The following is a 26992-nucleotide window of genomic DNA, read 5'->3' on the forward strand; positions in this document are numbered from 1 at the left end:
CATTGGCAGGCGGATTCTTAACCACTGTGCCACCAGAGAAGTCCCGGTCGTTATATTATTAACAAATAAACACACAAGTAGATAAAATAAAAGAGGGCCAAGCATGGACCAGTGATGAGAGCAGGAGAGAAAAACCAGCACAGAACCTTTGAGGAATGAGCTGGCCTAAGGTGTGAAGTGATGACACTCAAAACGAAGGTCTAAAAGCTGTTTGAGGGAATTCTCTGGTGGTCCAGTGGTTAGGACTCTGCCTTTCACTGCCAAGGGCCTGGGTTCAATCCAGTTCCCCTGTTCGGGGAACCAGGATCCCACAAGCCGTGCTGCGCAGCCAGGGAAAAAAAAAAGGTATTTGATGTAAGTAACAGTTAAGCATTACTAAATCAAAACTCCTCACCTTAGTAATTTTTTCACTAGATCCTGATTAGGTATTAGTTTATATATGCAGACTGCCTAAATTCCATGTCATTTCAGGTCTGTTTGGATCACAGTGAAAAAAATAAATTCTCTAGGGAGAGACTGGATAGAAAGAGAAGCAAGTTGACTAAGAAAACCTTCAGTTCTTCCAAGCACTCCCTGAGAACTTACAAAATCAGATGTTGGTGACAAGAAATAATAACAATACAAATAAAACGGAGTGCTGGGGTTATTTCAAAGCTGAGTCTCTGTAGGTAAGAGCTTACTAAAGACAAATCAGAAAATGGGACATCAATCTATCAGCAGGATCTTTTTGTGCTTCAATTTCTTTAAATCTTAGTCTAAACGGGAGGTTACCCTACTGTTGTTCTAAAACTCCAACTCAACAAATATTTGTCGAGTTCCTAAAATATGTAGGCACTGTGCTTGGATCTAGGAATAAAACAATGAACAAAGAAGACAATAGCCATGGAGCTATTGATAAACAATGTTTAGCAAAATAAATATATTTCTGTTTTTATTTAAAGAACTGGATCATACATGATATCTTTCATGAAGCTTTACTTGTCTTTATCCAAAACATATCCAGTAGAATTGATGACCCCTCCTCTGTCCCCACTAGACCTCACAGCGCTTCCTTTATAGTATTCGTCATGCGGACTTACAATCATTTGCATACATGTCTGCAGTAGATGTCTGTTACTTGTATTCTGTCCAGGACCTTTTCTTCTCAGGAACTCCTTTCCCCACTTTCTAAGGCTGTCAGTCACATGCCTCCGCATCCCCAATCCATGGGGAAGTACAAGATGCAGGCTGGCCACAGAGAGAAGGTGGGTCTGTGACCCAAGTAGAACCTTTTCTTGAGGCTTTGGATCCTGGAAGAGAAGAATCTGTTTCTCCTCCTAAAATCACTAGTACTAATACGGATGCCTAGAGCTTTGCCTCCATGGGAAAACCTAAGAACACAGAGGAGAACAGAATTGTGAGATGGAGAGAGAGACTGAATCCTGATGACACTTTTTAAAAAATATTTATTTATTTATTTGGTTGTGCCGGGTCTTAGTTGCAGCAGGCGGGCTCCTTAGTTGCGGCTCGCAGGCTCCTTAGTTGCGGCTTGGGGACTCCTTAGTTGCGGCATGCATGCAGGATCTAGTTCCCTGGCCAGGGATTGAACCCAGGCCCCCTGCATTGGGAGCATGGAGTCTTAACCACTGGACCACCAGGGAAGCCCCCTGATGATATTCTTTAAGCCTGAACCAGCAGTACCTGCAAACCATTATCCCAGTTAAAAGAACCAATATATTGGGCTTCCCTGGTGGCGCAGTGGTTGAGAATCCTCCGGCCAATGCAGGGGACACGGGTTCGTTCTCCAGTCTGCGAAGATCCCACATGCCGCGGAGCGGCTGGGCCCGTGAGCCATGGCCGCTGAGCCTGCGCATCCGGAGCCTGTGCTCCGCAACGGGAGAGGCCACAACAGTGAGAGGCCCGTGTACCGCAAAACAAAACAAAACAGAAAGAACCAATATATTGACTTTTAACTTAAGCTCGTTAGGTTAGTTTTTTGTCACTTAAAACTAGGAAATCCCAACCAATAATGTGTATGTCTCCTCCCAGACTGTCAGCTTCTAGGAGTACCTATGAGCAAGGGCCTAATTGGCACCTAAACTGACCTGGTGGCAATGGCTGACAGGCTGACACGGCAGGCAAATGCCTAGATAAAATTGTTCAGCGTCTAGAGCGGGTGTGTGTAACCCTAGGCCCATGAACTCCTAATTGGATCCATGAGTGGATGTGTATATGTGGATTTTTCAGGTAAGAAAGTTAATACTGGTCATCCATCAGATGCTCACAAGAATCCCAAACCCAGAAAGTTCAGGAACTCGCACTGGTTTAAAGGCTGTGCCTCGCAAACTCAGCCTGGTTTCAATGACAGCAGTCACCACATCTGGATACACGCAGCCAAGGGGAGAGAGAGCTTTGGTCGAACTTTCCTTCGAGTCTAGAGAATGCAAAAGCTTGCTGTATTCCAAGTGCAGTCATGCCATGTTTGTGTCGCTTGTACCTTTTTGTGTGTGAGGATGCTTTCTGGTCTGCTCTTCTAGATCCACTGAGGGATATAGCTGGGAAATGTAAGGTAAGAAGAGAAATCCAACCCCCTTTGACCACAGCCCTCACTTCATATCACATAACTGAGAGAACCCCTCCTGCACTCCCTCCCAATCCCGGGGATCCCTTGAGCACTGACCACACCTAATCCTGTTATTAATCTCTAGATCCATTCTTTTTTTTTTTATTGTGGGAAAATACACATAACATACAATTTACCATCCTAACCATGTTTAATTGTACTGTTCAGCGGCGTTAAGTCCACTCACATTGTTGTGCTACCATCACTACCATCCATCCCCAGAACTTTTTCATCATCCCAAACTGAAACTCTGTGCCCATTAAACACTAACTCCCCAGTCACCTCTCCCCCCAGCCCTAGGAAGCTCTATTCCACTTTCTGTCTCTATGAACTTGACTAATTTAGGTACCTCATATAAATAAAATCATACAATATTTGTCCTTTTATGTCTGGCTTTTTTCACTTCGCAGAATGTCCTCAAGGTTCAGCCATGGGGTAGCATCTAGCTTACATTCCGAGTCACCTGTGGACCACAGTGACTTAGCTTCCCAAACCTGCCTCTTCACGGCTGACACATAGGCTGGCTCTCAGAGAGCCGGACCGAATGCTGAGCCAGATGCTGTGAATCTTCACTTCCCCGGCACAAACGAGCCTCTCTCAGGGGCTTCCTGGGGAAAACAGATGGGAGAGATTATTATCCCAGGCCCACGAGGTCTCCAAGCATTGCCATAATCATTCATATGGATTTTCTTGATGTTTTTCTTTTTTTAGTGAGGTATAATTGGTCTATAACATTATATTAGTTTGTACAACATAATGATTCAACATGTGTATATATTGCAAAATGATCACCACGATAAGTCTAGTTAACATCTGCTACCATACAATGTTACAAATTTTTTTTCTTGTGATGAAAACTTTTAAGATCTACTCTCTTAACAGTTTTCATTGATGTTTTTCAAAGATAAAAGACTGTCTTTGTGGGGAATTCCCTGGCGGTCCAGTGGTTAGGACTCCAAGCTTCCAATGCAGGGGGCACGGGTTCAGGGAACTAAGATCCCGTGGGCGCAGCCAAAAAAAAAAAAAAAGACTATCTTTGTGCACCAAATATGCACATGAATAGAAAAGGCTATCAGATCTTTCACTAGGTGAGGTTGGAGCAAGTTCTGGAGAATCTCTAGTGAGGAAGAGAGGGGATGCTAAGGAAGAATCAACCAGGACTGGTAGATAGTCCCAAAGCATCAGGTTTCTTCATGGGAAAGCTGGGCTGGAGAACACAGTGGGACCTCCTACTCCAAGCCCGCTTGACTGAGAGCAATCAGGCCTGTGGCTGTAGTGAGGATGTGACTCTCCTCCCGGAGGCCCTACAACAAACATGAAGGTTGGAAGCACAAGACCTGCTCCACCTGAATACAGGCAGGGAGCTCCAAGAGGGGACAGTCAACTGCTCATGCTGCATGTGTGACTTTGACTGGTCAACCCACCCTATTGAGGATCCTGATCGAACTTAGCCATCAATAAGTCACTCTCCTATTAAGAAGCAGCCAGAAAAGGGATGAAGGGGGAGGCAGGAAGTGACAGTATTGGGGATGGTCATTCCTCTCTGGGCGGAGGCAGGGATGAGGGGATAAGAGGAAAATAAATCCACCTTGCAAATTCCAGAAAAGCCAGCCACACTGTGCCCGACAGCAACGGCCTTCAAACTGGACGTAGCAAAGTGAGTTGCTAGTTGATGAGCTCTCAGCAACTTTTAGGGAATTAATATTCAGATCCTCAACTTGAGTTTGTCTTCTTTCTTAAAATTGTTCTGCCAGGGCTTCCCTGGTGGCGCAGTGGTTGAGAGTCCGCTTGCCGATGCAGCGGACACGGGTTCGTGCCCCGGTCCGGGAAGATCCCACATGCCGCGGACCGGCTGGGCCCGTGAGCCGTGGCCGCTGAGCCTGCGCGTCCGGAGCCTGTGCTCCGCAACGGGAGAGGCCACAACAGTGAGAGACCCGCGTACTGCAAAAAAAAAAATTGTTCTGCCAGAGAAGCAGTGTGGTCAAACTATTACACTGGTGCTGTATTTCTACCTCCCTGTTCTCAATAGTGCTTCTCCCACTTAGGAAAAGTGTTAGGGTTAGGGTTAGGGTTAGGGTTAGGGTTAGGGTTGGGGTTAGGGTTGGGAACTCGATCTCTCGCTCATCTGAATCTTCCAATGGTGCATTGCCACTCGGTATAAAAATCTCCAGGCATCCAATAAAGGGCAATTTAAAGTAGTGGTGTTGATGAGAAAATGAGTAGCTCTAAAGGAACGTCTTAGGTTGGTGTATTAGTTTCCCATGGTTGCCATAACAAGCATTTCCACAAACTTGGTGGCTTTTGCAAAAATAGAAATTTATTTGCTTACAGTTCTGGAGGCCAGATGTCCAAATTCAAGATGTCAGCTGGGACCAGCTCCCTCCTAAGGAAAAATAATCCTTCCTTGCCTCTTCCAGGTTTTGGTGGCTCCAGGCATTCCTTGGCTTGTGGCTGCATCACTCAATCTCTGCCTCTGTCTTCATGTGGCCTTCTCCGTCTTTGTGTCTCCTCGTCTTTCTCTTATAAGGACACTTGTCTTCGGATTTAAGGCCCCTCTTCTGGGGTAGTCCAGCATGATCTCATTTTACAATTCTTAATTATATTTGCAAAGACTATTTTTCCAAATAAGGCCATATTCACAGGTTACAGGAGTTAGGATGTATCCATATCCGTATCTTTTTGGGGGCCACAATTCAACCTACTGCAGCTGGGTTACCCCAGAAGCATTGCCAAGATCAAGACCTGAGCGCAAATTCTTTTTTAGGGAGGTGATCCCAGGAAGCCTCAGCAGGAGAGTGGGAAATGATTGACGGGGAAGAGAAGGAAGCCAATACAGAGTACCTTAATGAGTTACCATTGTGAGAAACAGGGGTTCACTTCCATAGAGAGCCCTGGGGAGACGGTGTAGAACACACCTCAGCGTTCTGAGTCAGGGAAGCTGTAGTATGTTTGTCATTGACTGAAGGCTGTCCCCAAGGGTATTAACTCCCTGATGCTTATCTCCTTGAACACTCAGGCAAAGTGAAAGCTTTCAAAGGATTATTCATATATGTATTTGAATGCTTAGTGCATGTACTGAAATGCTAAGTGCCTCGGGGATGTGGGTGGGGTATTGATAGCATCTGCTACTGGGCAAGTCAGGTAGTTTTTATTTCATTGCTTCTATCAAAATTGAAGAAGGAGCTACTAGAGTTGTCCACCGACAGGTCATTTAAAATAATATTTAATGGAAGATCACTGAGTGATTTTTGGCATAAAACCTAGAAGAATTTCAAAAAATTGACTGACATTAGTATACAAATTACTTCCAGACTCCTCTGCACATTTATTTGAACAAAGTTAGTTACTATATATGGGGATTAAGTAGGAATATGTGATATTCATCAATATATAATATTTATCACATCAATTTATAATATTTATCACAATATATGTGATAAATATATTTATCACATATATATTAATATATAATATTTAACACATGAATTAAAAGTTTAAAAGGCCAATAAAATTTTACTTTATGTTGTATACTTATGAAATTACATAGCGTACTTAACTTGTTTTTAATACACTTAAAACCCTATGATCACTGCATATTTTAACATTTCAATTTACATAGGTATTTTTGTTCTGGAGAATTAAGATGCTGTGATCAATAAAAAATGGACAATTTGGAATGGAAACATAGGTTTAAAGGGAAAAAAGAATGATGGAAAATGTCCTGCTGTTAATATAGTGCTTGTTCTTTTTTTTTTAATGGATGATGGATGGATACATTTAAGGGATGAATTTAGATACTGCTGGATACGGGTAAAAGAGTGACATGATGATTTTATTCTAAAATGTAAGTATTGGGCTTCCCTGGTGGCTCAGTGGTTAAGAATCCGCCTGCCAATTCAGGGGACATGGGTTCGAGCCCTGGTCCGGGAAGATCCCACATGCCGCCCTGAGCAACTAAGCCCGTGCGCCACAACTACTAAGCCTGCACTCTAAAGCGCGCGAGCCACAACTACTGAGCCCGCGCACCACAACTACTGAAGCCAGTGCGCCTAGAGCCTGTGCTCCACAACAAGAGAAGCCACCGCAATGAGAAGCCCGCGCACTGCAACGAAGAGCAGTCCCCGCTCACCACAACTAGAGAAAGCCCACACACAGCAAGGAAGACCCAACACGGCCAAAAATAAATAAATAAAATAAATAATAATAAAATAAAATGTAAGTATTTATGGAACCCAGGAAATAACATCCTTTGCAATTCCATATGCTTACAATGAAAAATTTTAGAAGTCACTCTAAACTTCCTTTAGGAAACATTAACTAATCTCTAAATCTGAATCACAGATTCCTTGAAAAGAGGGTCTGATTGGCCCAATGTGTATCAGATACCTACCCCTGGTAGAATCAGTTGTGGTCAGTGAGGTGGGGTCACACAGACTTTCTGTCCACTCGGTAGGGGCTGTGAGGGGTTGGGTAGCATGTAGCTAGATGGTTCTCGGAGAAGAGGGTGGCACCCAAGAAAGCTTGACTACTTAATAATGGTTTTTACTTAATATACAAGTGAACCCCAGCAAACTGATTTTTATGCTGAATCCATTTTTTAAAATATATCTTTTGAGGGAATAGACGGTGGTCACTCAGAAATACATTGGCACCAACTCTCCAGAAAATCTCTAGGCACTGATTTTCAGAGACAGTTGAGGGTGCTGTCCATGCAGCCAGGCCCTACTAGCTCTGTTTGTCTCCATTGTAGGATGAGAAGTAGATCAGGCTCTTTGTTCATGGATGGAAACACTCAGAACATGAAATAGCACATAAACCTCCCTCGTAACATAAATTTCCTTCCTTCTTCCAGGCAGTGGTCCAACATGTATTTTAGGTTCCTTCTTTAGCATCTGTCAGTGTCTCTACCTCTTATTTCATAAGCCAACCTATATTTTGCCCTTATATTTTTAATCAGGTTGAGTAATGCAGTTACTAGTTTAGAACAAAATTGGATTGATTTGCTTGTGATTATGAATAACACAACAGGGAATAAAAAGGAAACATGTACAGACAGTGTGTCTCTGGAGAGGTACACAAGATTCTCTGAGGAACCGGAGGCTCCAGGTCAGTGTTTCCCAGCATTTTGGACATTTCTGTACTCTCTTCATGAACTTCACTCTATCGCTTACTTGTGCTTTTTTTAAAAAATAGCTGTATTGAATTACACACTCACCATTTAGAGTATACAATTCAGTGTTTTTTAGTATATTCACAGAGTTGTGCAACCATCACCATCAACTAATTTTAGAACATTTTCATCCTCCACAGAAGAAAGTCCAGACCCACTAGCATTATCTCCCCATTCCTCCCCCTCCACCGGCCCCTACCTGCAAGCACACTTCCCAGCCCTAAGAAACCATTAATTGATATGGCTCTATGGACCTGCCTATTCTGGACATTTCATGTATATGGAATCATATAATTTGTGGCTGGCTTTTTTCACTCATATAATGTTTTCAAGATTCATCCATGTTTTAGCATGAATTAGTACTTCAATCCTTTTTATTGTCAAATAATATTCCATTATATAGATATGTCTCTGTATTAGTCAGGGTTCTCCAGAGAAACAGAATCAACAGGATGTGTGTATATGTATATAGAGAGATTTAAAAAAAATTTTATTTTATATTGGACTATAATTGATTTACAATGGTGTGTTAGTTTCAGTATGTATACATATATCTATTCTTTTTCAAGTTCTTTTCCCATTTAGGTTATTACAGAATTTTGAGCAGAGTTCCCTGTGCTATAGAGTAGGTCCCTGTTCGTTATCTATTTTATATATAGTAGTGTGTATATGTCAATCCCAAACTCCCAATTTATCCCCGCCCCCCCCACCTTTCCCCTTTGGTAACCATAAGTTTTTTTCTAAGTCTGTGAGTCTGTTTCTGTTTTGTAAATAAGTTCATTTGTATCATTTTTTTAGATTCCACATATAAGCGATATCACATGATATTTGTCTTTCTCTGTCTGACTTACTTCACTTAGTATGGTAATCTCCACGTCCATCCATGTTGCTGCAAATGGCATTATTTCATTCTTTTAATGGCTAAGTAATATTCTATTGTATATATGCACCATATCCTCTTTACCCATTCATCTGTCGATGGACATTTAGGTTGCTTCCATGTCTTGGCTATTGTAAACAGTGCTGCAATGATCATTGGGGTGCATTCAACCCTTTTGAACCATGGTTTTCTCCAAATACATGCCCAGGAGTGGGATTGCTGGATCATATGGTAGCTCTATATTTAGTTTTTTAAGGAACCTCCATACTGTTCTCCATAGTGGCTGCACCAATTTACATTCCCACCAACAGTGAAGGAGGGTTCTCTTTTCTCCACACCTGAGAGAGATTTATTTTCAAGCAGTTGGCTCATATGATTCTGGAAGCTTGGCAAGTCCAAAATCTCATGGAGTAGGCTAACAGGCTGTAGCCCCAGGAAAGAGCTGCAGTTCAAGTCCAAAGGCAGGCTGTGGGCAGAATTCCTTCTTGCTCAGGGGAGGTCAGTCTTTTATCCTCTTTGGGCTTTCAATGGATTGGATGAGGCCCACCCTCATTATGGAGTATAATCTGCTTTACCCAAAGTCTATAAATTTAATGTTAATCTCATCCCCAAAATACCTACACAGAAACATCCAGAATAATCTTTGATCAAATATCTGGGTACAATGGCCCGGCCACATAACCATATCAAATCAACCATCACAACTACGTTTTATTTATACGTGCACTGGGTGATGGAAATTTGTGCTGATTCCATTTTTTAGTTATCATGATGCTGTTATGAACATTCATATACAAATTTTTGTGTGGACACATGTTTTCATTTATCTAGGAGTGAAATCACTGAACTAAACGACAACTCTATGTTTTACATTTTGAGGAACTGCCAAAACGTTTTCCGAAGCAGCTATACCATTTTATAGTCTAACCAGCAATGTATGAGGGTTCCAGTTTCTCCATAACTTTGCTAATACTTGTCATTATCTGTCTTTTTCAATATAGCCTTTCTAGCAGTTGTGAAGTAGTATCTCATTTCCATTTTCCTGATGACTGATGATATCAGACCTCTTTTCATATGCTTGTTGATTGGTCTTTTGTATATATTCCTTGGAGAAATATTTATTCAGATCCTTTGCTCATTTGTTAACTGGGTTATTTCTCTTCTTATTATTAAGTTATGAGTTCTCTATATATTTGGAATACAGGTCCCATATTTGATATATAATTTACAAATATTGTCTCCCATTCTGTGGGTTGTCTCTTCATTTTCTTGATGGTGTCATTTGTAGCACAAAACTTTTTACTTTTGCTGAAGTCTAATTTATTCGTTATTTTTCTTTTATTGCTTATGTTTTTGGCTTCAGATCTAAAAAAACATCGCCTAATCTAAGGTTTCAAAATTTACTTCTATGTTTTCTTCTAAGAGTTTCATAATTTTAGCTCAAATAGATGTGTCTAATTTTGATTTAATTTTTGTGTGTGGTGTGAGGAAGGGATTTAACATCATTCTTTTGCATGTGGCTACCTAGTTGACCCAGCACTTGAACTTTTGCTTTTATTACCTAACTTTTCCTGTAATCAATTCATTTTTTGATGAATTGATTTCAGGAAAATAAACAAATTATTTTAAAAGAAAAGGTTATATAGCACTACCGTAAGTGTAAAGCTACTATTATTTGCCATATAAAGAGGGGAACATAAATATAAATACTAAGAAAACAAAACAACCCTATAAAATGTTAGAGATACAGATAACTGCTAAAGGCCTCCTTTCTTTGTTATCAATAAAAAGGGAAATCAGTGAGTATTAGAGAGTTATTAGGGATATACCAGCACCAAATGGAGATGTTCCAAGTTAGAAGGATAAAAAGAAGGAATTAAAAAGGAAACATGTGTCTCACTGAGTGATTTGGGGTGAATCAGGGCATCCTGATGAGTGAACAAATAGGGAATTCCCTATGCCCCCTAAGCGTGGGTCCCGCCCAGTGGGAAACCCTTCTCTGTATCACTAGCATCAACAGTAATGGAAAGAACCTGGGCTGATGGGGGAGCCCACTGTGGATTTGATGGCAGGCTCATCACTTATCACCTGATTCTGGGCAAGTTACTCAGCCTTTCAGAACACTGTTTGCTCAGCTGTCCCTTCCGAAAGGGTGGTCTGAGGATTTAATATTGAGGTATATGGAAGGCAGTTCAACAGAGGGTAGGCATAAAGAAATGTGAGTGCCCTCTCGCCACTTCCAGAAAAAGAGAGAATCCAATACCCAAGCAGGGTTTCCCAAAATGTGGGATGCTAGTGACATTGGAATCTCTCTGGAGAGGAGATTCCATTGCACACAGTTGGGGGACTGCTCTCATAGACCTGCCTTGGGTCTCTATGGCTTCTGTCACTTCTGTTTTGACAGACTGGCCTTGGTGAATTTTCCATTCCTGAAGACACATCCTCTGACAACCGCTCCCAAGGTCCTCTCAAGGCTCGGGGAATTTGGTTTTATGAATGACAGGAGAAAAAAGCTAAAAACATGGAGAATCCAAACACACTGCCAACAGAAAATATTTAGCTTTGAAATGGCAAACTCCTTAATTAACGTTAAAGTCCATTCTAGAGGCTGGCCAATGAAGGTAATTACAAATGAACATATGCATAAAAGTCTTCGGAGTGTAATCCTCCAGGTTACAAATATCAACTATTTAGTCAGATTTTGTTAACTGATTTTCATGTTGTGAAAAAAGTCTAAATATATGATGGCATTTAACAAGACAGTAAAAAAGAAAATGTTCTGTATCTTGACCTGACTGGCGGTTAGACACACACACACACACACACACACGTGTGTGTATGTATGTATATGTGTGTGTGCATGTGTATCCATCATATTGCACCCTTAAAATTTGTGTTATCTCTCAATAAAAAATAAATATAAGAAATTACTATTAAAAAAACACACTGCCAAAAATTCAACCTTCCTAAAGACAGTAGCAGCATCCACGGTCTGTGCCACTCGCATCCTCTTCCCAGACGCTGGTGACAAATACTAAGAAGCAGAAACAAGGTACCCAGGCTACCTGTGGGCGGCAGAAAGGAGGGCTGGAAAATCCGAGCTGAGAATAACCAGTTTCTGAAAAACCACAAGCTCTTTCCTGCCATGAAGAGTTACTGAGCCCTTCCCTCTGGACTGCGCCAGGCAAGGTGGGGTACAGATGAGACAGGGGATACAGGATCCCATACCTAGAACCTCTCTGCCCAGGCGGGGAGATGAACCACACAGGAGGGGGTCCCAAGGTGTGACATCTAATCTGAGTCCAGGGGAAGGATGGAGAAATAGTGGCCGGAGAAGGAAAGAAAGCATTCCAGAAGACCAATGGGTGGAGAGGCTGGAGAGCTAAGATGCACAGTGGGGTGGAGGGTGGGCCTGAGGGGGAGAAGGCAGAATGGAAACATATCAGAAACTTGGTGTTCTTTCTTTAAAACAATCAATTCCATCCCACTCCCCATTAGGTCCTGTATTTCCGATTCAGGTTGGCAGATGAAATCCTGACCCTAGCCTTGAGCCTATATACTCTCCTAGTTGGCAGTTGTTAATTAAGAAAGGTACCAACAGACCAGAGAAGCTGTTGATGGAGGTAGACGACATGCTCACCAGAGCGGTTTAAAACTGGTCAGAAAAACCTGGGGGCTGAGAACACTCAGGAGAAACTCCTACCTGCTCGTCTTTCTGGAGCCTTGACTGGAAAGTGTACAGTCGTAACCATCCTGTTGTACAGTTTACATCCGTGAAGGTAGGTACCCTTACAAGATTGCCTCTGACAAATCCCTTTGGAAGCATGTGGCCTTTTAAAGTTTACTGTTCTCTCCTGTATTGTGTAAGCGTTTTGCTTTTTGGGTTTTTTGAGCTATAGTTGATTTACAATGTTGTGTTAGTTTCAGGTGTACAGCAAAGTGATTTAGTTACATATATCTAGTCTGAATTCAGGGGAAGGAGATATATATATATTTTTTTCAGATTCTTTTCCACTAGAGGTTATTACAAGATATTCAATATAGTTCCCTGTGCTATACAGTTTTTGTTGTTTATCTATTTTATATATAATGTATCTGTTAATCCCAAACTCCTAATTTATCCCTCCCCCTCCACCTCCCCTTTGGTAACCATGAGACTGTTATCTATGTCTGTGAGTCTGTTTTGTAAATAAGTTCATTTGTATTATTTTTTTAGATTCCATAAATAAGTGATATGATATTTGTCTTTGTCTGACTTACTTCGCTTAGTATGATAATCTCTAGGTCCATCCATGTTGCTGCAAATGACATTATCTCATCCTTTCCTGTGTTGTAGAAACTTTAATCTCAAAACATTTCATGTGAGGTGGTAATGGTATGGTGGTTATAGAGGAGAGAAAAACCAGAGAAAGGATGGCATTACTAGAATCATACTGTTCCATAAATGGGTTGGGGGAGATAGAGGAACAGATGAAATCATAATGGCAGCCGCTGGGGCCAAGTCAAGTGGACATGGACCCCTTTTCTCAACCCTTCCCCAATTCATTTCACTCAGTTGAACCTGGGTGATGGGTACATGGGTTTTTTTTATCCTATTCTCTCTACTTTTTTGTATATTTGAAAATTTCCATAATAAAGAATTTTTAAATTGCCTAATTGATTATCATGTAGCCGGATGTACCAAATTATATTTAAAATGTATTTAAGAGGTATTTGTTGCTCCCAAAGTATTTCAAGTTTAAATTACTTTGTTCAACTGAAGACCCTGATTGGATGGATGATGAATAGATAGATTAATAAACAGATGGAGGGATGCATGGTCAAATTGCTGCTAAAATAAAGACTTGGTCTCCAGAGCCCTGGCCACAGCATCAGAGTGCACTTACCCGCCCAGTTCTAACGTACTAACCCTTGCTGATTCCATCTTTGATTTTCCTTCTAAAGCCAGATCTCTGTATCAAGACAGATAGACAAGATCCTTTTCTCTCCCCCTTCAATTTCACTTAGGCTCCTTCTGGGTCACTGACATCCCTGAAAAATGTGAAGTGGTGACCTCAAGATGAATGGCTCCAGGGCCTGTTACCAAATCCCCCAACAACCTATTTTCAAACAAAGGCTTAAATTATATCCTAAATGTGGGTGTTTGCTGTTATTTTTAAATTTTTATTTATTTATCTTTGGCTGTGTTGGGTCTTCGTTGCTGCACACGGGCTTTCTCTAATTGTGGTGAGCGGGGGCTACTCTTTGTTGCCATGCGCGGGCTTCTCACTGTGGTGGCTTCTCTTGTTGCAGAGCACGGGCTCTAGACATGCGGGCTTCAGTAGTTGTGGCATGTGGGCTCAGTAGTTGTGGCTCGCGGGCTCTAGAGCACAGGCTCAGTAGTTGTGGCGCACAGGCTTAGTTGCTCCGCGGCATGTGGGATCTTCCCAGATCAGGGATCGAACCCGTGTTCCCTGCATTGGCAGGCGGATTCTTAACCACTGCACAGGCAGGGAAGTCCCATTGCTTTTGCCATTATTAAGATTTCCTGCTCTTCCTCCCCATCCTGACTGCTTTTCCTTTGGGAAATTAATAGAGGTCTTGCATGCACTCAATCACTGGTTGACCCCCCATTTGCTGAACTCCTATTGTGTGCTACTAAAAATTAGCAACACGAAACCTGCCATGGATTTTTCTGTGGTTCTATGAGGATTTACTGTTAACACAATTGCTTATATGAGGATAGTGGGGTTTTCAAACTCTTTGGGGTACACTTTCCAGTGGTGTGCTGGAGGTGGCTCATCCAGGCTCCAAAGAGCCTACTGTGGCTTCTCTTCCCAACTTCCCAACTCTGTATTCAGGGACGCTAAACGGGCAGCTTGAAAACAGCCATAAGAGGAGTATTCGCACAACACCAGCACATTCTCCAAATCAGGGCTTTCTCCCCTCTCCCCCTCAACCTCAGAGCCATTTATTAAACATCTACCAGGACACAACAGACTTTTTGCATGTATTACTCCATTTTCTCTCTACACTAGTCCTTAATGTAAACAATTTACTCATGAGAAAAGCCAAACAAAACCACTAACTGCAGGACAAGACTGAGTGAAAGCTGCAGCCCAGTTCTTATGACTCCAAAGCAGGGGCTCTTCCCCCGACACCCCACACTCCCCCCTGCCACCTCCTCCCCAGCCACCCTCCCACCTGTAATTGGCTCTCCTTCTCTACTTCTCATCTTTTCCCTTCACTTTTGCCAACCAGATTTTAAGGACAAGAAATAACAAAACAGAAGATGAAGTGGAAACAAGGCAGTCTATGGCTTTTTAAAAATATAATTTTTTTTTTTTGTGATTTGTTGTAATTTTATTTTTTTTAGGCTCCTTGCTTTCTTTCTTTTTTAACATCTTTATTGGAGTATTATTGCTTTACAATGGTGTGTTAGTTTCTGCTTTATAACAAAGTGAATCAGCTATACATATACATGTATCCCCATATCCCCTCCCTCTTACATCTCCCTTCCACCCTCCATATCCCACCCCTCTAGGTGGTCACAAAGCACCAAGCTGATCTCCCTGGGCTATGCGGCTGCTTCCCACTTCTATTTTACATTTGGTAGTGTATATATGTCCATGCCACTATCTCACTTCATCTCAGCTTACCCTTCCCCCTCACCATGTCCTCAAGTCCATTCTCTACATCTGTGTCTTTATTGCTGTCCTGGGCCTAGGTTCTTCAGAAGTTTTTTTTTTTTTTTTTTTGATTCCATATATATGTGTTAGCATATGGTATTTATCTTTCTGACTTACTTCACTCTGTATGACAGTCTCTAGGCCCATCCACCTCACTACAAACAATTCAATTTCATTTCTTTTTATGGCTGAGTAATATTCCATTGAATATATGTGTCACATCTTCTTTATCCATTCATCTATCGATGGACACTTAGGTTGCTTCCATGTCCTGGCTACTGTAAATAGGGCTGCAATGAACATTGTGGTACATAACTCTTTTTGAATTATGGTTTTCTCAGGGTGAATGCCCAGTAGTGTGATTGCTGGGACGTATGGTAGTCCTATTTTTAATTTTTTAAGGAAACTCCATACTGTTCTCCATAGCGACTGTATCAATTTACATTCCCACCAACACTGCAAGAGGGTTCCCTTTTCTCCACACCCTCTCTAGCTTTATTGTTTGTAGATTTTTTGATGATGGCCATTCTGACTGGTGTGAGGTGATACTTCATTGTAGTTTTGACTTGCATTTCTCTAATGATTAGACATGTTGAGCATTCTTTCATGTGTTTCCTGGCAATCTGCATATCTTCCTTGGAGAAATGTCTATTTAGGTCTTCTGCCCATTTGTGGATTGGGTTGTTTGGTTTTTTTCTATTAAGCTGCATGAGCTCCTTGTAAATTTTGGAGATTAATCCTTTGTCAGTTGCTTCGTTTGCAAATATTTTCTCCCATTCTGAGAGTAAAGTAAATAACGAAAGTAGCATATAACCTAGAGAGTAGCACTTGTTATAGGCTCCATTATTCATAAGGACCCTCACAGGCTAGCCTGGGGGGTTCATAATATGTATTGGAAAGGGTGGATATGGGCAGTGGTAATAGTTACTCGAAAGACCAGTAGGGGTCTTCTCTGGTGGCACAGTGGTTAATAATCCACCTGCCAATGCAGGGGACACGGGTTCGAGCCCCGGTCCGGGAAGATCCTACATCCCACGGAGCAACCAAGCCCGTGTGCCACAACTTCTGAGCCTGTGCTCTAGAGCCCACGAGCCACAACTACTGAGCCCGTGCACCACAACTACTGAGCCTGCACGCCACAACTACTGAAGCCCACGTGCCTAGAGCCTGTGCTGCGCAACGAGAGAAGCCACAGCAATGAGAAGCCCATGCACCGCAAGAGTAGCCCCCGCTCACCGCAACCAGAGAAAGCCTGCGCACAGCAACGAAGACCCAACACAGCCAAAAAAATTTTAAAAATAAATAAATAAATAAGACCAGTAGGATATTAGAAATGAAAAAAAGAATTATTAGCAATAGATTATTTATATTCCAAACAATAGAGACTATAGATAAAGGAGACCGGAAACTCAGAGCCTTGGGATTTTTAATCTCTCTCCGTATATCTCTGAATTTGGTTTCTTTCTCTTTTTTCATTATCTGAGTACCCAGGTGCTGTGAAAAATATGAAGATGACCTGTTAGAACCTGCAAGTTGAATTTTCCAGGCTGGTTCCAATTTTAAATAATTACATATTGTATCAAACCCTAAATTTGTTACCTAAAGTCATTGAATATTTATCTTTTCATAATCCTTTTCCTATAACCATTCACAATTTTTAATATGATTTATGAGGTTTAGCCTGGGTCTTTGGTTCAGGAAACACAGCCACTGTATTGGGGACAGTCCTGATCCAGGGCATTTGTGGACTGTTGCAAGAGCTTGCTGTAGTTTCCGATTCAAGTTGGGTGAGCTTTGAAGAAGCAATTTCTTCTTTGGGCTCAGAAGGCTCCAACAAACTACCTTGCAGAGGAATAAAAAAGAGATTCAAACATTTACTGAACTAAAGCAAACAGCTCCCATTTACAGACTGCTGCACAGCAGAGGCAGGCTATTACCAACAAAGTACGGTGGGGAAATGACTTGCCCAAAGTCATCCAGCTTGAAGAGCATCAACAACCAACTTGAAAGGCAATGCCCGTCTTCCTCCAAAACCTGTGTTCTTTCCTCAATGCCCTGGTCTCAGATCTTGTGCTGGGAAGAGATCTGTGAAGAACTAGGAAGATGTTCCTAAATAAAGCAATGAATGGTCTCCCTGATCCTCCTGCTACTTCCCTCCAGCACAGCCACCCCACGGTCTACAAACCCCTCACCTCCTATCTTATCAGCTCCCAGGACAGAGCGTCTCAACATCAAAATTAGTTCCTTAAAGGAAGCTTTAAAAAAATGTCCGACGGGCTTCCCTGGTGGCACAGTGGTTGAGAGTCCGCCTGCCAATGCAGGGGACACGGGTTTGAGCCCTGGTCTGGGAAGACCCCACATGCCGCGGAGCAACTAGGCCCGTGAGCCACAACTACTGAGCCTGCGCATCTGGAGCTTGTGCTCTGCAACAAGAGAGGCCACGATAGTGAGAGACTCGCACACCACGATGAAGAGTGGCCCTGGCTTGCCGCAACTAGAGAAAGCCCTCGCACAGAAACGAAGACCCAACACAGCCAAAAATAAATAAATAAATAATAATAAAGAAAATAAAGGAATTCCTTAAAAAAATATTTTGATAGTGTGAAACAACACAAATAAGCGAATGTGTACAAAATAATTTATTATAGCATTACATAGGTTGGCATTATTTTACAGTAAGTTTTTTTCTCTCAACAATTATGAATCTAAATATTAGCTCAGAGTGAAGGAAAACCATTTTAATTAATTGTTTCTCTAAATAAAATCTCCCCTTTTGAATTTATATTTGCCTTTAAAAGGAAGTATTAATGTTACAGACATTTATACAGTTCTGAAAGAAACATATTCAATGATTCTATTACTGTTTTCTGTACAAGATAGAACAAAAGCTACTACCCCCCCAAAAAATATTGCTCAACAATACTATATTTTAATAGTTAAACTAGCTGATAGTTTAAATTCTCATTTTGCTGATATAAAAATGTATTTAATAGTCAATGCATGGCTATAAGAGTAAGAATATCTCATTGTAATTTGTATTTTACCCTATTATGCTCCCTTGAAGCACTCATGTACAAACTACTTGGTAACGCAAAGCAATTTAGCCAAGAAAGCATAACTCTTGCCTGGGGGTCTTTGAGACTGATCTAGATACGCAACCAATTTACCAGTGAACTTCCATGATTAAGAGGCAAACAGATCCCCATATTCTGAATCATCAATATAAAACTGGAGTACCCCTGTTCAACAGAAAATAGCATTTTCACGGCTATTAAAAAGGAAAACGGTAAATCACACAAAAAGTAAGGTGGACAAAAGCTCAAACTGAAGTAAATTTTAAATAAATATCTGTCAAAAGGAGTTCCATATCACTTCTGACATATAGTTAACACTTTAATATTGATATGCTTTAATAAAAAGCAAACAAACAATAACAAAACAAACCAATAAGGGATCAAAACGTAAGATTCTGAAACGAAACCCAGATCTAAAAAAAATAATACAGCAGAGCTGTATGCAACTTAGGTTAATTAAGAAATTATAGTTATGATACGAAGTGACAGCACCAATCACAATGCTGATAATTCCAAAGTTTAAGAAAGCTGTACAAGTATATAACAGGCAATTTTAAGAGCTTTTAATGTAAATTGGCATAGATGGATAAAGAATAAAATAAGCTTACAGCATACTCCATTTAAAAATTCTATCCAATACAGTTGATCTTTGAACAAAAGCAAGAGTTAGGTGCACTGACCCTCCCTCCAAGCAGTCAAAAATCCACACTTAACATACAGGTGGCCCTCTGTATAAGCAGTCCTTCCCTATCTGAGGTTCTGCATCCCTGGATTCAACCAACTGAAGATCGCATAGTACTGTAGTATCTCCTATTGAAAAAATCCACATATAAGTGGACCCTCGAAATTCAAACGCATGTTGTTCAAGGGTCAACTGTACTTCATTTCATATCTATGTTAACACACAAGCTGGAAAAGAAACCCTGATCTGAATTCAACTTTGAGTTTTACAGAAGTCAACTTTCTACGGGATTTCAAATTTCACTTGCCAAGACATCACAGTTAGCTGTGTGGTTTAGAGCTGCGCTATGACCGCCGACTTCGCTCCCAGCAGGCAGGAAAGCAGAAGTAAAAGGAAGCAGGTTATGACAGGCCATCCTGTATTCTTCATACTGAGAATTACAGTTCCCAAAGCTGCCATCAAGCAGTGCCTCAGAAACCTTTATTAAAGTCTATTTAAACAAGGGAAAAATAAAAATTATTTTTTAAAAAAACTCTGGTTAATAACTACTTTAATCAAAAGATGCAATTTGTTAATTAAGCAAGAGAAAACCAACAATGCCACACTCTAAAATAACTTCTTGCTATCTATAATAAGTAATCACCACAAAAAAAATAATATTTAAAAAATCAATTCTACAAAACCTTAAAAAAGCAATAAGGAACTTGCCTGCTGGTGCAGTGGTTAAGAATCCACCTGCCAATGCAGGGGACACAGGTTTGATCCCTGGTCCGGGAAGATCCCACATGCTGCAGAGCAACTAAGCCCATGCACCACAACTACTGAGCCCAAGCACCACAACTACTGAAGCCTGCGTGCTCTAGGGCCCATGCTCCCCAACAAGAGAAGCCACTGCAATGAGAAGCCTGCACACCACAATGAAGAGCAGCCCGCGCCCAGCAATGAAGACCCAACAGTCAAAAAAAAAAAAAAAGGGGGGGGAGGGTGATAGAATTCTAATACTTAAAAAAAGTGAGTCTCTGAAACTGTGACCACTGAAAGTGTCCTTTATTAATAACAATAGTTCCCATTTACTGAGTGCTTATTATATGCCAAGCACTTCACAGTTTACTATTTCAGTTAACACCAACTCTGAGATAGACAGTATTTTCATCCTCACTTTATAAATGAGGAAAAGGAAGCTAAGAAAGGTAACTTGCCTAACATGACACAGCTCATAATTGGTAGAAGAGCTGAGATCCAAATCTACACATAACTCCAAAGGGCTACTCAAGAATTATGTTGTAAAGATATGTTTTGTTAGATCACTCAGTATCCACAATCTCTGGGAATCAGTGTGTGAAAACTCTTACCTTTACATTTTTATCTTTTATGGTTTCATCCAGTCTAGTGGCAATAGCAATTGCTTTCTCTTGCCTTGACTTGTCCAGAAAATACATCATTTTAGCACCTGAAATACCAAGACATTACAAAATGAGTGCATTCCTATGTCTTACATTTGAGTTGATTTATACTTATCAGTGACTTAAAACATGGTTCCAGAGACTTCCCTGGTGGCACAGTGGTTAAGAATCCACCTGCCAATGCAGGGGAGACGGGTTCGATCTCTGGTCCGGGAAGATCCCACATGCCGTGGAGCAACTAAGCCTGTGCGTCACAACTACCGAGCCTGCGCTCTAGAGCCCACGAGCCACAACTACTGAGCCCACGTGCCACAACTACTGAAGCCCGCACACCTAGAGCCCGTACTCCACAACGAGAGAAGCCACCGCAATGAGAAGCCCGTGCACTGCAACGAAGAATAGCCCCCGCTCGCCGCAACTAGAGAAAGCCCACGCGCAGCAGTGAAGACCCCACACAGCAAAAATAAATAAATAAATAAATTTTTTTAAAAAAGAGAGCAGTGTGACAGACGGACAACAGGAAAATGTTTGCATATTCACGAAGAAAATAATTTTTAAAGCTGTTTTAAAGTAAAATCCAGTTTATATTCCCCCTATAAATTACATGGTCCATGTTCTATGCTCATTTTTCTATTGGGCTTTTATTAATTTATATTTCTATTGTTAATTTATAAGAGTAGTATGTATATTATCAGCTTTTAATTAGTTACATATCTAATGTATTTTTCCCACTTGGCCTTCTGACTTTATGGCTTTTTTTTTTTAATGTGGCAAAAATTATCTTTTCCTTAGAATTTCATATGATGTTTAGAAAGGCATGTCCCATTATTATAATAAAGAAATGTCTCCCTCCATTATTCTGTGTTCTTGAAGAGAAATTCTTATTTGCCCTTACTACCAAGAAGTGCTGTAGTTTTTCACAGGAATTAACTTTTTTTCCATAGATATCACAACCAAGCGGTATCCCTTTACAACAAGAAAGCTCAGGTTAAAATATTTAAAGTAGGAGCATAGTTAATTATATTATGTACTCCATTCATTTTGTCCCCAACTGCTTTTCCGCAATCTTTTTCCAGTTTCCATTTTGCCATCTTGTCATTTTATGAATTTGTATATGCTGCCTAAAATCCTTCCTGTAACAAGACAGGATACAGTAAATCCTCAAAACACAAAATACGGGGACTTCCCTGGCGGTCCAGTGGTTAAGACTCCACGCTTCCACTGCAGGGGGCGCGGGGAACTAAGATCCCACATGCATGCCATGAGGTGCGGCCAAAAAGTGAAAAAGAAAACAAACAAACCCACAAACACAAAATGCATACAGTAATAAAAAATACAAGAAAAAATAAGTGTCACATAACCTCAACATCCAAAGTCAACCATTAAAGCTTTGATGCTTCTTTTCAGCTTTTATGCCACGTGTATTTTTACATAGCTGAGATTATATGTTAATTCTGCATATATATTACAAAAGTACCCCTGTTATTACAAATCTTTTGAATAAATATTACTTTATATGACTACCTGTCATTTTATATGAACCTACCTACTACTGTTTTCCCTATTACTGGACATCATTAAATATGTTTCCAGTCTTTTCCCCATCCTTACACAGAGCATTCCAGTTAATATCTTTGCCCTTAAAGCTCTTTCTTTGCTTTGGATTATTTCTTTAAAATTATTTACACAAATATGTGTGACTACAGCAAAAGGCACAGTTGTAATGAAGCTCTTGGTAAGAATGACAAATTGTTTTCCTACATGGCCAGGGCAATTCACACCTGCAGCAGTAAAATACAAGAGTGCTTATATACCACATCTTTCCCATACTTTAGTCTCCTTTTCCCACACAAAAATAATCTTTCCTTTTAGGTGGTAGGTTAGGTTGTTTATTTGAGACTTTTCTTGTTTCTTTTGAGGAAGGCCTGTATCTCTATGAACTTCCCTCTAAGAACTAAGCTTCTGCTGCATCCCACAGATTTTGTATGGTTGTGTTTAAAAATAATCTTTCCTAATTTGAAAGATCAAAATGGTATTGTGTTCATTTCTTTTTCTCTGATAGTTAGTGAGGTTGATAATCTTTCCAAACTTTTCTTTTTTCGTCACATTCTAACTTTTTCCCATAAACATTTTAACCCTGGGAACTAAATACGAACCTGAAAGTAGATGCTGAAGAGAGGTAGCATTATGTTTGAGAAAATCCTCATTAAAACTTTCCAAATCCTTGTTAACAAATATTTTCTGCATTTCTTGAGACAGAACTTTGCTCACAACGTCTGGAAGATTACTATGATTAGACACTATAAAAAGAGAACATGTGAAGTTTATAAAATTTTTGGTCTGTACTTTGAAACAAAATCAATTGAAATACATTTATATTTATTATTAAACTTGATATATTTTACGTAATAAAAATAGTATTATTCCTTTGGAATATAAATACATTCTAGCTTAAAATGCACTAATTTCTAACATATCTTTGCTAGCATGTTCATTTTATAGATAAATCTCCATTTAAATACTATAAACATTATACTTTTTTTGCTTTACATTGTTACAAATCTCTTTAATGTCCAGCTTAATGGAAGACAGCTGAACTGTTATATTTACTTTTACATAAATATTACCTTTTTTATACTTACCAGATTTAGAAAATTTAATTAAACATTCATGTAACCATGGGTTATTCCTGTTGATGGCAAAAGCTCGTTTGACAGACTGCAGCATTAACAGAAACTTTCCTATGTCAGAAAAAATTACAAAAGTAACAGCATCAATATTTATGTATGTTTTTTCTTCACTTTATTTTAGCCTCACTTAAAATCCAGTAACAAAGTGTTACCTTTCCTGTAACATTCAAAAGCAAAATTCAAAGCTGCCTTTGGTTATCAAAGATAATATTATTTTCTAAAGAAATGCTTGAAAAATCATGAAGGATTGATTCAGGTAAACAACTTGTATGACTATTCAAATTATTCATTTGATCATAATATTCTAATTTATTATTCAGTAAAGTTTTGAGTAGCAAAGGAAAAAGGAATTAAGAGCCTTTGTGGAAGGCTGAAATGAAACTCTAAGAAACAAAAATAGATCTAATTCACAAAGATTCTATTGAATATGGCCACCAATAAAATCAAGGATTAAAATCTGAATTCAAACTATTACCTTTTCTAAAATATATTTCAAATGCTAATAGATGAGTGCCAATGTTATCAGCAACAAGGTTCTTAAGAGGTATAAGAAACTTGATAGCTTCTTCTAATGGATTTTCTATCTATTTTGAAACAGAAAGAAAAATTATTGTATTTAAAAAGCAGTTACACAAGTCAAATTTCCCCCCAAATTTTATATTAATACATAGCTGAAGTAATTTAGACAGTTCTCTTCATATAACCAAGTAAGCAAGAAAAAATTTTAAAACTATCAACTATAAACAAATAGTCAATACTTTTCAAAAACAGAAATAGTTCTACTGCTTTTCTGATTATAAAATCAAGATAATTTTATAAAAATCAAAAAAAATACAGGAAATTATTCCACAGACTTGATGAAATGGTACTACAAGTACCATTATACTACAAGTACCATTATGCTACCAAGCCCCTTAAACTACAAACATTTAAAGGAGGCAAATATAATTGCACTACATAGTTGAAAAAAAGGACAAGTTTAAAATACTTATACTAGATTCATAGTGAATAAACCAGAAAGCTATTTCCCTAAATAGGAAATATTTCCCTAAATCTGGTTCCTAAGTAACTATTAACACTTTGAGAAAATCCTGGAGATAAGATGCTATTCTCTTTGCAGCTAAAACATTATCTAGCAAGGTATATGAAATGCTTCCATATTTAATTGTATTGCTGCTCTAACAAATTACCAAAAATTTACTGTATTAACACAAATTTATTATCCTATAGTTCTGTAGGTTAAAAGTCCAACATGGGTCTCACTGGGCTTAAAATCAAAGTGTCAACAGGACTGCATTTCCTTTTGGAGGCTTTAAGGGAGAGTATGTTTCAATGCCTTTTTCCAGCTTCTCAAGGATGCCCACACCCTCTGGCTTGTGGCTCCCACCCCACCCCCTTCAAAGCAACAACAGAGGATTGAGTCCTTTTCCCACCACTCAGCCCTCCTCTCCTGCTTCCCTCCCCCACGTTTAAGGCCCCTGGTGATTAATTACATTGGGCTCTTAGCTGGATAATCTAGGCTACTCTCCCTATTTAAAGGCCAGCTAAGTTCAACCTTAAATTCCATCTGCCACCTTAATTCCCTTTGCCATGAAATATAACATGTTCACAGTTTCCAGGGATTAGAACACAGACACCTTTGGAGGGCCATTATTCTGCCTACCACAACTACAATTCTATCTATAATTTGCATTAGCCAAAATGTGCATATTATCACTCAAAAACAATTGATGACTATCATAATGATCTTGGCTAATACTACAAATAGCTTCTGATTTACAGATTTAAATAAATTATGTTTACGGTCAGAACAGAACGAAATAACATAAATTTTACCAAGTAAAGACAGTAAGTTCATCTCACCCTTTCTAATTTTTCAGGTATAAGTTCTTCTCTGAGACCACTGGTTTCTTCTTCTTCTTCATCCCGTTTTTTCTTTTGATTTTTTTGTTGACGTTCCCTTTCCACATGCTTTTTCTCTTCTTCTAATTTAGCCTTTTTTTGAGCTCTTCTCTGCTTGCTAAGCATTTTCTTCAATTCTTTGGCTGACAGGTTTTCTATAAATATCCAAATGAATGAAAATTCTGAGTCAATGTTTCCAATTTCCTCATATTCTTATTCAATACATACTATTAGTATAGTTTTTGGGGGGGCAACTATATAGAAGTTTTTAGAAAGTGTACTCCTAATGACTAGCTCAAACCTGGCACACAAAATGCAATAGCAAATGCTGCATCAACTAAAATTAACCAATTCTAGCCTGGTTCTGCTTCCTACACAATACATGGGTTTAGGCAAATCATCTTCTCTCAGGCTCAAGTCCCAAACTGTATAAAGTGGGGCTGATGACTATCCTCTTGGAATATGAATATATCAAGGATAAGTGCACATAAACACCCGTGATCTGATCAGAAATTTGCCTCCATGCTATTTCTCAAATATTCTTAGATATTAACATTTTAGTGAATAAAAGGCTCTATACAGATATTCTCATTGGTATTATTATTTTCAATCAAGTAGGTATTCGAAGTTGCACAAATATATATTTTTTCCCCTAAAAAGCTCAAAACTATCTTCAATTCCTATTTAAGAAAAAAAAAAAAAAAACAGCCCATAAACATTTCTATTTTTCCTGAATGGGCCCTACCAACGATAAAAATTAGAATGACTACAGGTCATTCCATTAGGGTAATTTAGAAGCATCAGTTACAGGACATCATCCTGTCGACTTTTTCTAAGTCTTCCCCCCACTTTTTTGGGTATTATCAGTTATCTAATGTTGTCTTCACATCCATCTGATAATATACTTTTTCATCGTTATGTTAATGATGTTCTGAAATTTTGTGTTCTTTTCAAATCTCTTTAAGCAAGTCCCTTTTCAGTTACCTGAATTTATTTCTTGTTGTTTGCTTTCATTGGTCAAGGGATTATCATACAATTTCAAATATATTTCAATAGCTGATCTAGCGGCCTTGAAATAGAAGGCATGTCTCCTGAGTATATCTTCTAATCTCAAAAGGTCAACGTAGGCACGAAGGGTCATCTTTCTCATGCAATAAGTATGGAAGTCAAATTGATCGTCGGTTATCTCAAAAAAATGCTTAAAAACAAAACCACAAAATTATCCCTTACGTTTATGTCAATAATGTCTACTTTTGAAAAGAAAATCATAAAAAGCCCGAAAGATAATGTAAGCAGTCACAATTTCACTTAGTTGCCCTCTCCAGTGTTTAACATATGAAGGACCTCAAGGTGTTCTTTGCATTAAACTTAAGTTTCTCTTCCTATGATCCATGCCCATTCTCTATACATTATGTTTTATTATGATACTCAATTTCTATGAAATAAGTCAGATGAAGGGAATTCCCTGTTGGTCCAGTTGTTAGAACTCAGCGCTTTCACTGCCAGTCCCGAATTCAACCCTGGTCAGGGAACTAAAGTCAGATGATCAGGTTATTTTTTAAGCCTGGAAATTACAACATACTGATATTTTCGTTTTAATGAAATACTTCTCCTCAGTATTCCCCCCAAAATCAGCAACGCAGAGTTAAACTGAGCTGAACGGAGACTAAATATATATAGGTTCACACTGAATGTCTACAAATTAGATGGTTCTACCCAACCAAGAGCTCTTCAAGGACAAGCCTATCATATCCATCCCCACTACCTGGCACAGGGCCTAGCACAGTAGACATTCAATAAGCACAATATCTGCCAACTCAGGAGAGAAGCTGCTTATCATTCGTGTGACTTGTTAATTTCCTAGAGCCTCAATTATTTAACCTAAGTTAGGAATAAAGAAATATCAATATATACAGCTAAT

At 39.5% G+C, this 26992-nt stretch overlaps 1 protein-coding gene across 16 annotated transcripts in view; it reads right to left on the reverse strand.

Moving 5' to 3' along the window:
• Window positions 1-904: 904 nt before the first annotated feature.
• The window catches only part of NAA16 (N-alpha-acetyltransferase 16, NatA auxiliary subunit), an 82740-nt gene continuing 56652 nt past the window's right edge, over window positions 905-26992 (reverse strand). For 11 of the 16 annotated variants that reach the window (XM_060128890.1, XM_060128889.1, XM_060128892.1 and 8 more), the window contains 8 exons: window positions 26056-26269; window positions 25033-25226; window positions 23645-23753; window positions 23122-23220; window positions 22636-22779; window positions 20429-20526; window positions 19384-19566; window positions 17945-19204 (listed from right to left, as the gene is read on the reverse strand). In XM_060128890.1, coding sequence (XP_059984873.1) covers window positions 19142-19204; window positions 19384-19566; window positions 20429-20526; window positions 22636-22779; window positions 23122-23220; window positions 23645-23753; window positions 25033-25226; window positions 26056-26269 — 1104 coding nt within the window. In that variant the 3' untranslated portion in view covers window positions 17945-19141. Of the gene's footprint in view, window positions 3211-17944; window positions 19205-19383; window positions 19567-20428; window positions 20527-22635; window positions 22780-23121; window positions 23221-23644; window positions 23754-25032; window positions 25227-26055; window positions 26270-26992 lie in introns of those variants that run through there. The other 5 variants (XR_009536690.1, XM_060128887.1, XM_060128886.1 and 2 more) reach the window with 5 other exon arrangements.

The sequence above is a fragment of the Lagenorhynchus albirostris genome, chromosome 18 (assembly GCF_949774975.1).
Source record: "Lagenorhynchus albirostris chromosome 18, mLagAlb1.1, whole genome shotgun sequence".
Classification (NCBI taxonomy): domain Eukaryota; kingdom Metazoa; phylum Chordata; class Mammalia; order Artiodactyla; family Delphinidae; genus Lagenorhynchus; species Lagenorhynchus albirostris.